The 10,244-nt window shown below is 45.6% G+C and overlaps 2 protein-coding genes across 2 annotated transcripts; one reads left to right on the top strand and one right to left on the bottom strand.

Annotated features, from left to right (window-relative positions):
* Positions 1–433: 433 nt before the first annotated feature.
* Positions 434–3,565, bottom strand: LOC124688156 (uncharacterized protein At1g26090, chloroplastic). The gene is made up of 7 exons (XM_047221872.1): positions 3,361–3,565; positions 2,726–2,869; positions 2,543–2,617; positions 2,279–2,466; positions 2,033–2,198; positions 1,530–1,928; positions 434–779 (listed from the first exon to the last, which is right to left on the bottom strand). Exons 1-7 carry the CDS (start codon positions 3,535–3,537, stop codon positions 648–650), a joined length of 1,281 nt encoding a protein of 426 aa, XP_047077828.1. The 5' UTR covers positions 3,538–3,565; the 3' UTR covers positions 434–647.
* A 183-nt stretch (positions 3,566–3,748) lies between these two features.
* LOC124688155 (pentatricopeptide repeat-containing protein At1g71060, mitochondrial-like) lies at positions 3,749–5,541 on the top strand. Its single transcript, XM_047221870.1, has one exon. It carries the CDS (start codon positions 3,749–3,751, stop codon positions 5,231–5,233), a length of 1,485 nt encoding a protein of 494 aa, XP_047077826.1. The 3' UTR covers positions 5,234–5,541.
* The last annotated feature ends 4,703 nt before the right edge of the window (positions 5,542–10,244 follow it).

Here is a 10,244-nt window from a genome sequence, read left to right as displayed (position 1 = left end):
TCATAATGAAGTGCACGATGCACCCAGTTCACATCGTCGGCCTCCAAGAACCGATGCCCTAGCTATACCTTCAGTAGGCGTTGAAAAGTAGAGGCGATCAAGCTCAACCGTCAGTAGTCTCACACATCGACTGGTGGGCAGTGAGTGGAAAGGACCGGTGGCGGCATGAAGACCGGATCTGGCATCGCGTCACCGCCAAATCGTCTCGTTGTCACGATTGTACCACCAGCACGGCCTGCCCAGATTTCGCATGCTGCGCCTCCTATGGCTTCAGACGAAAACGTCATAGAAACAAACGGAAATCTACTCATCAAAGAACAACGATTAAATGAGCAGCCACCCAACATTCTCACGCCTTTCGCCTTCACAATGATACTGTGCAGCAGCACTGAAGTTCTATCCGCAGAGGGGCCCTTGTTCTATTCTGACATGATGATCTTTCTGAAAATTATCATTCATGTTGAATGTCCTATTTTTTCATAACGCCATTTTCACAAAACCTTTCTGTTCACGGCAAATGAAGAGACGACATCAACCAAGTTCAGCAGGATTCAGTCTAACCAAGGTATACAATGCTCTACTTGATCCACTACCGGGTTAGGTTTCGCCGAGCCGGGCTTCTGAGTTCACTGAACGCCCGGTGTCGCCTACCGGATGCTGACAACAAGGTTCCTGTCAACAAACTTGGCGCCGCCAACCTTCCCCTGCATTGACCGTGGCAGCTTTATGATGCGCCTCTGGTCGCCGGCTTCAATCAGTAGCTCCGAACCACCTCTATACTGCATTTTTTCAGATAAAGGAACAATTCATCAGTATTCTAATCTCAGCAATGACACGAATAACACAAATTTAACTTTGTGACCATTACTCACGCAAAAATCTGGAATGATTCTTCACCACTATTTGGCAAAAATCCAAGATGACTTTGACCTTAAATATCACAAATAACTAGATGGCTTTGACCTAGACTGGTGCGCATGCAAACCTGGTATTCATGTCACATTGTTTACAAGCTTCTTTTCAGCTGCAATCAAGGAACCAAGTTGCCCATGCCAAATTTATTTGAAAGGATCTCACGATTTGTATGGGGAAAAGGAAAGACAGCTATGGTAATCAGCTGTACACGGCAAGATTTATTTTGGTTTCAATATCAGCACATTCGATCTCCAGAACTGGTAAGAAACGGTTGGCTTGCTTGCAGGCACTAAATAAACTGAAACTGCTTAAAAGTTGAATCCCTGCTGAAAACTATCTGGAGTAGTATGATAGGCCAGGAAAACTGTGCACTGGTCTGAACATTATCAGGTAATTCAGCGCCCAAGTGATAATTTTCAAGTTAATAGTTGATGTAGCTTCTTTGTCGTCGCGTTAGGTTTCAAAGCTTCTGGTTGAAAAGGCTCAGCTAAAACCATGGAAATTAAAAATGCGGCAGCATTATCTCTGGAGAAGTAAAACAGGTACAGATAGGCCTTGTTAATTTTGACTAGCATAAACCTTGAACCAAACAAAGGGTGGGTCAGTAGCTATACCTGATATAATTTGATTTCAGACTTATCAAAGCCTGGCATGAAAAGGGTCACCGACTTCTGTGCAGAATCAAAACTAACTGAAGGATAAACCTTGCTTGTGTTTCTCAACAGCTCCTTTGTGTTCTGGTTCAATGAACTTAGTGCACTACCCCAATCTGGAGAAGAATCAGCTGACACAAACGGAAGAGACGAGAAAGACAGCGGCAAAAACTTCTCACCAACTTCTTGGTGCGTTTCACAAGGGTCTTCAGCATAACCAAATGCTCCACATATCTGTGCACCAGCTTGGATGGTGCACCCCCAGTATCTTAGCGCAGAGGACACAGAGATTGATCCTCTAGGGTCCATGACGAGGAAACATGCAAGTTTTGAGGGATCGGTAAACCAAAGCGAGAGTTTCTGCAGAATTTAGCAGTTAATATCTTATTTGGCAAATAGTAGAGTACTTGAATATGTATGCACTGGGTAGCGTAGTTTTTGTTTCTTAACTAGGGCCAATTTACCTCAAGAAGTTGTTCGATTTCATTCCATATCTCTGTACTCATTTTTCCTTCACTAGTTCTACCATTTGGTCTCGCGGAATCATAAATTAGTTTCAGTAATGATGGAGAAGCCAGTCTTCCTACATCAGTCTTCTCTGCTAACTCCCTCACATACTTCAAGTAAGATCTGTCTTTTGTGTAGCAGCAAATTAAAATGTAGAGTCCTGAGTGTATGCAAGGTAACAGAGAAACAAGGATAACCTATACCTTGCCCTCTCAGTAGCACCAGTGAGCCGTAGAAACTCCTCTGTATTATTGCAGTCATATACTACAACATCAAATTCCCCTTGTGGACTGCTCGTTCCAGCTGAAAGGAAGTTGAGTAGCTTCTGAAGAGACAAGACTGTACTGATCGAATCCATTCCAGGTAAAACTCCAAGCTCCTCTCCTACAATCTATCCTATGAAAAAGAGCAACCAAAATGACTGCTTTTTCCTCATCTCCCATATAAAAGCAAAGTTAATCACGTACCCCCTCAAGAACTCCTTGAGTAAGATTGCTCTGGGCATCTACTTTCTTCAACCGATCAAGTGGTTCAAGCAGCATCTGTGATTTAATCAGAATGTATTATTCAGCATCAAGAAATTTTCCAGTGTGTGATATGGTTTAATTCTGAAACATCAAGAGGAGATTACTCAACGAAGTATTTCATACTTTACTAGTCTCCAGCTTTATGGTCGAAAGATTAGGGGCACATTCAGTCAGCGAGTCCCCAATCTTACAGCCCATCAGTTGCTCTGCAGTCGGGTCTTGCGACTGTATAACCAGGCATGTCTTGAAGCCTTCACTTGCATAATACTACAACATGGAGGAAAATGAATTGTCAGAAAATATTTGCTATGGCATTGAGAGACTTCTCAAACTTTGGAGTGGCATTTTTCACAACTCACAAGTGATTTCCTGTAGAGAAATTTGTCAAATACGCAGAGATGGGGGTGTCATATATCCATTAGCACTATTCTGAAAGCAATTCTTTCATGAATGAACATTCCAGTTCGGCATTGCCTAGTCCCCTACTGAAACTCAATACACCATTCGCTTACACGACCCATCATGTAGATTTACCTAATCACATTCTACATACTCAACTCAATGCTTCGAGCAGCCCAGCTGCTAAATCTTACCCATCTGCTACGCTAATTAGTATCAGTACTGTACTATACTATCTACTCCGGCCATTGCAGTATAGTCTTAAGCTTACCGGCTCAGCAGCGAGCTGACACAAAAAATCCTACAGTCTGACATCAACACAACAACGAAGGCAAGCACGGGAGAAAGGCAGTTGTTACCTGAGCGGCGACGGTGGCCGCCGTGGTCTTGCCGGAGCCTCCCTTACCGAGGAAGGTCACCAGCTTCGGGGGAGCGCCGGCACCGCCGGAATTGGCGATGACCAGACGCCGCCTACGGCCTCCCCGGCCGGCAACGGCGAGGGTCTGGCTCGCCGAGACGAGCAACGAGGGCGCCATCCGCCGCCTCCGATTTAGTTCGGATTGCGCCGATGTCTGCTTAGCCAGTTAGCCTTGGTCTCTCTAAGCTTAGCCGTCTCGGGAAAAAATAACAGTTCGTATAAGCTTGGATAGGGTTAAAGAACACACAAAAAACCCCACCTTTGCCACGTCTCCGATACACCCACCCCCGACCGTCCCCGCCGCGGCGGCGCCCCCACCCGTCGAGCCGATGTCCGACCGCCGAGAGAAGCGACCGTCCGACGCAGCTGGTACCGCCGCCGCCGCCGCCCCCGCGGCCAAGCGTGCCCGCGAGCCGGCGGCCTCGGCGTTCCCCACGTACAAGGACGCCCCCGACCTAGCCCCCAAGATCCGTCTCCTCTGCGAGATCCTGGCCTCCTCCGCCTCCGATGTCGAGGCGGCGCTCGACGACGCCGACGTGCGGGTCACCACCTCCGACGTCGAGCAGGTGCTCCGCTTCTCGTACGCGCACCCGCGCGGCGCCGCCGCCTTCTTCCGCTGGGCGGGCCATCGCCACCTGCGCCACCAACACTCCCCCTACGCGTGGAACCTCGTCATCGACCTCCTCGGCAAGAATCGCCTCTTCGATCCCATGTGGGACACCGTCGGCTCCATGCGCTCCCAGGGCCTGCTCTCCCTTGCCACCTTCGCCTCCGTCTTCTCTTCCCTGGCGGCCAACCCCGCCAGCTCCCCCCTCAAGGCGTTTGTGGAAATGCCGAGGTACGGCATGGACCGGGACGCGCCGGCCCTGAACTCCCTCCTCTCCGCGCTCTGCCGTGCCTCCCGGCTCGACGACGCCCGCGCGGCGATCCCCGTGGCACGCGCGGAGGCTGGCACTCGCCCTGACGCCGACTCTTATGCCATCCTTCTCGAGGGTTGCGAGGCTGCCGGCGACGCTGCCGTCGCACGAGAGGTGTTCGATGAAATGGTGCGTGCCATCGGCTTTGATCCTGCCAATGTTCCTGCCTATGACTCTTTTCTCACAACGCTAGTTTCAAGTGGCTCCTCCACGGGGCTCTCGGATGCGATGGAGTATCTGGCTGTCTTGCGCCAGTATAGGTGCTCACCGGGGGAGAAGTTCCTCCGTGCTGCGCTGGCCGCGCACCTCAAGGCACGTGAATTGCGCAACGCGGAGGTGCTCTGGGAGGACTTTGTCAACCGCCGGGGGATCGTCCCAGATCAGGAAATGTACAGCACAATGATCGTGCTGCAGGGAACTCTGGGGCATGCTGAGGTTGTTGTGAAGTACCTTGATGACATGACCTTCAATGGAGTGTTTCCCAACACGGACACGTACAATGTGGTCCTCAAGCTCTTGCTGAAGGGGAGGAAGCTCCGAGCGGCATCGGCAATACTTAGAGAGATGGTCAAGAACGAGTGCTGGCCAAATGAGGCAAATTGTTCTCTTGCGCTTCGCATGTTCTTGGATACTGGTGACTGGGAGACAGGGATGAAGTTGTGGAACTGCATGGTGGCGAATAGCCTGCCTCCACTGGAAGAGAATGGGAACATGCTTGTATCGAAGCTCAAGGATGAGATGTTGCCTGAGGCATGCAAATATGCAGAGGATATGATCGATCAGGGTATCAAGTTAAGCTCGTCAACACTGGCAAAGCTGAAGCAGAGCCTGGTAAAGGTTAAAAAAGTGCCCATTCATGACCGCTTAGTTACGAAGTGGAAGGCAAAGGCACACTAGGTTTTTGCGCTCTCTTATGTCATATATGGGTTATGTAGGACTGGAAATTGGAGTTGACTTTCTTCAGTTAACGGCTTCGTGGTGACTTTCTTTCTGCAACTGTAGGCAGCTTGTTGCTTTGCTATTCTTGCAATGCAATTTCTGAAGACTTGGTGTATAATATAACATGTCAGCTAAGAATTGTTTGGCAACTTTATCCGTGAAGAGACAAAGTTGGTAACTGAGGAGTTCAATCTCCTAACGTGTACACCTTTTTTTCTCTCATCAGTCCCTTCCATAGAGATTATAGTGTATTCTTTTGCATTTGATCTCTGTCTTTTCCCCTCTGAACATGGTATGTTTTGGACATGAGCATCAAGAAGCTAACTCTAACTAGAGTAGGTTTCATAACTATGATCACTAATATCAATACTTATGTGTACTACCCTTAGCTTGAAAGGTATTACAACTTACAATCCTTAGTGCTGATTGCTGCAATTTCCAAGGTGACGGAACTGAATGGAAAACTGATTGATTTAACAGTTCATATGCAAGAGACTGAGCTTTGCTCTGTTTTTTTTCCTTTCTATATTAGACATCAGAACAAATAACTTGTTGGGTTGCAAAGTAAACTTGGTTAGAATGCAGTTATCGTACTCAAGGTTTCTGCATCCCAAATCAGCACGTAGCTGTTCTGGCTTCTGATTTGGTTGCGCCTGGCTGTTTTCATTCTGTTGTTATGGGGCTTGAAAAAAATGTGTGCTGAATATTGAGTATTGACCCTAGACAGAGGTTCAAATCTGTCTAATCTAGGCAAGTGGTCGTCTGGTCTCTGGTGTGACCCTGTCAATTTTGAAACTCCTCAGGTGGTCCAGCCTTATACAGTGCCCGGCACCATGTCTGTTACTTTTGGCAAGAAGTTGTGTAAAACATGTATGGCTATACAAGAAGATATAGGACTGAGAATAGTAGATCACTTTTCTTCAGATAAATTCCTTTCTGCAACTACAGGAAGCTTGTGCTTTGCAAATGTGGCAACACAATTTGTTGAAACAAGTAGTGTAATGTAACAAACCAGGTAGTTTTTGTTGTCAAAAAACAAATTTGGTAACTGAAGAGTTCAATCTCCTAACAGGTACACCTTTTGCTCTCACTATGAGTTTCTTCCTTAGATTATAGTAGTGTTTACTTTTGCATTTGGTCTTTCTCTTCTTCCCTCTGGACATGGTATGTTACATGACATCGTGTTACCTGGTAAGTGTAGCAAGAAGTTAACCCTAACAAGGTTTCATAATACAATGTTAGGCCCTAGCTCCTCGATGAGAATAACTAACATGGAGTTAGAAACTGAATGCACCTAAGATTATTTTCCTCTCTTACATAACTTTTGATTATTGTATTCAAATGAGGTCCTACGAATTGTTGCAGTTTGGGACAAAGTGCCATGTATATACTAGAACTTTCATTTCTTTCTTCATTAGTTGCTCTTCGGCATCAGCTCTACTCCTACGTGACATAGTTCAGATAGAGCTGATGATGGAGGGTTGAGACTGGCCTTATAGATAATAGGAATGTGTACTGGAGTAGCTACTGGCAAATAATTCATTGCTTGCAACGAAGCTGATACTGGGGCAAGTAACACCGAAGTGACAATATGTTGATACTGATGTGTACTATTTCAGAATCTGAAGCACTCTTAGATTTAAAGGTCTTAGAAACTTACAATTCTTATTTGCTGGTTGCTGCAATTTCCGAGAAGATGAAACTGCAAGGAAAAATGACTGATTTAGAGCTCCTTTTGATTTGTAAGATTTTCAAAGGAACTGAGATCTTATGGAAATTGTCCTTCAGAAGGCATTTGATTCATAGGAGCTTAGCCAAAATAATCTTTTAGAAATCTTGTAGTGTAAATTTCGTACGGAAATAGCGTTATAGACCTCATAAAAAATTCCTTCACCACACCTCATAAAAAGTTCCTTCACCGCAATCAAAGAGATTTGCTCTTCCCATAAAAATTAAGTGGATATAACATTGTTTTCTATTTCTACGCCTTTTCTATCTTATGAATCAAAGAAAACCTTATTAACAGTTAATAAGCTAGAGATTGAGCTTTGCTCTCTTATTGTCCCTTCCTGTGTTGGCCATCAAAAGAAGTAAAACTTGTTGGTCCGCAAAAGTGAAGTATCGATGTGGAAGTAGGATCAGTGTGGTAATCAAAGCAGGGAAAAAAGAGAGTCTAGAGTCAAATAAAAGTTAATGCCACTATCCCGCTTATCTTACTTGTCCCACTACATCCTTGAAGCAAAGTGCTTCGAACATCTCTAGCAGGGAGACCCATTCTGGTTGTTTTTAGCTTTTAGAGCATCTCCATCGGCAATCATAGCGTTTTCTATGCATCTATTGGGATCCAAACCAAAAAAAAAAAAAAAAAAAAAATAAACTCATACTAGCACTCACAATAGGAAATCCACATCAACTCGAAGCTAACACAATAGTCGGCAGACCCCAAGCTACCCATGTTCTTGCGGCGCCTATCGGGGTTGTCGGCACAAATAGCAAAACAACTCCACGTATAAAGATTCTTGTTGGCCCACGCGTCAGCCTCTATCTTGCCACCTACCCCTCCCTCTCCTTTTTAATTTCCCATCTAACATCCAAACACTTTCTCTCCTCTGCCATTTGTGGCATGCACATGCTATGGGTTAACGGTGTGGACAGTCTAATTTTTTTGACCGATATTTGTTGCCCACGACCCCAATATATAGCACACATGAGATGTTGTAATATTTTACCGAGGGTTTGCCACACATTTATATTTTTATTGTCATCATCTATAATTTTTGTTAAAATAGTTTTTGATTTTTATGAACTAAATCTATAGCAAATTAATTGTTGCTTGACCGCTTTGCGTTGTTTGCAAAAAAAATTGTTGTAATTGCTTACGACTTTTATTAAACTAGTTGGTTATTTTTGTTGCAATTCAATCGGTAGCAAATTAATTATTACTTGACCACTTTGCATTTTTTTTTGCAAACATATGGACTTTTGTTGTAATAGTCTGCGGTTTTTAAAGAAATTGTTGGCGTTTTTTGTTGCAAATCAAGCTACAATAAAAAATGTTGATTCAAGCACTTTATTGTAGTATTACTTTTTTATAAATTTGTGACATTTTTATAGTAATCATATATTTTTTTGGTATACAAGGTGATTCCTTTTGTTGCAATACCATCTGACATATGGGCGAATCATCGCGGTGGCATTTTGTTGTAATTATCGGGAAGGCCTGGGCTAAAGAGGTATACCCGTTCGTGATTAACTAAAGAAGATTGGACCTCGAGTTGATTTCGCAAAAACTAGGTGATAAGGGGTGGCCCGATCTTCTCAGTAAGCGAGGTGGATGGTGATGAACACACGATGAACACAGCGGAGATAACTTGATGATAACTTGTATGACGCAACGAGATCTCTCGATTGTCCCTGTCGCCAATGCAACAGCTCTCAACCCTGCAAGATATTCGCAACTCCACACACTTGCGCATGTAGCCGCCGACCACGAAGCGGTAAGTTGCAACCGTCTAATTTCCAATGGAACAGCAGATCACACAAGACTTTCAGGGGTTCAACACCAAATCAATGTAATATGGTGTAGAAATTCAATAGAGTTGCAATCAACTATGAACTAGGGTTTATCTTAAACGTGGTCTAAAACTACTTTGGGGGCGTCCTGGGCACTTATATAGGAGTTCAGGACGACCTCAGGTCGAAAAAGTACGAAAATAACCGACCCAGAATAGATCTGGTCGAGACAGACTCGGACTCGGTCGGCCTGGGGACCGGTCGACCGGGTCTGGGACCGGCCGGTCCAGTTCAAACCGGGCCTGGCGCCGGGTGGTGACCGGACGATGGTTCCGGGCATACTGGATAGTGCCCGGCTGGCACAAGCGCCATGTCCGGTTTGGACCAGACGGATCCAGCCTGGCAGCCGGTCGGACCGGGCCTAGGACCGGGTGGTCCGGCGGCACGGCCGGTCGGACCGGGCCTGGCGCCGGCCTGGACTGAATCTCCTCCTCTCGCGCATGCCTCCCACTCCTCCCTCGCGCGTCCATGGGATGTCTTCATGTCCAGCTCCATGTCCAGCTTCACGTCCATCTTCTTGTCCAGCTGCTCCTCTCCTCCTCGTGCGATGCTTGGTTCCTCTTCATACCTGATCATACATAAGTAATACGATTTAGGATGTATAAAGTTCTCATCGATCAAAGTATCATTTAGGAACAAGTTCACCTGTTGTTTAAGTAGCTTCGCACGAGCTTGTGCCATTGGTCCAATCATGACTTCATTGGACTTGAGCTTCACAGCAGGATCATCTTCAACTTGTAATGACGGAGGTAGTAGTGTGGTAGGGATGTCCTCGTCATCTCCCCCCCCCCCTTCAAAAGGCGTCGACCTCGACGCTCCAAGGTCTTCTCCGTCATATGGTGTCAAATCAGCCACATCGAAAGAATTGCTGACACCAAACTCATCAATCGGAAGATCTATAGAGTATGCATTATCATTGATCTTGGCAAGCACTTTGTAAGGACCAGCACCACGAGGAAGCAACTTGGACTTCCACAGCTTCGGGAACCTATCCTTGCGAAAATGTACCCAGACCATATCACCGGGCTTGAACAATATTTCCTTGCGCTTCTTGTTCATTCTTGTAGCATTGCTCTTGCCTTTCTTTTCTATCAACTCCTTAGTCTTCACATGAATCTTTCGCACAAAATCTTCCCTCTTGGATGCCTCCATATTGACTCTCTCATGTATGGGTAGAGGCAACAAATCAAGCGGAGTAATGGGCTTGAAACCATACACCACCTCAAAAGGACACAGGTTCAAGAAATCGGTAATCGTTAACTGCTCGGTCGGTTTGAGATTAGGGATTAATCGGAAATCGGCCTATTAACTGATTTAATCGGTCGACTATTAATCGGTGTTTTTTTTCAAAACTCAAAGTTCCGCGCACTAAATTATGCTCTATTGAACAAGTAAA

Source organism: Lolium rigidum, chromosome 2 (genome assembly GCF_022539505.1).
Source record: "Lolium rigidum isolate FL_2022 chromosome 2, APGP_CSIRO_Lrig_0.1, whole genome shotgun sequence".
NCBI lineage: Eukaryota > Viridiplantae > Streptophyta > Magnoliopsida > Poales > Poaceae > Lolium > Lolium rigidum.
Note: the sequence above shows the minus strand (reverse complement) of the source record. Positions and strands in the feature narration are given on the sequence as shown.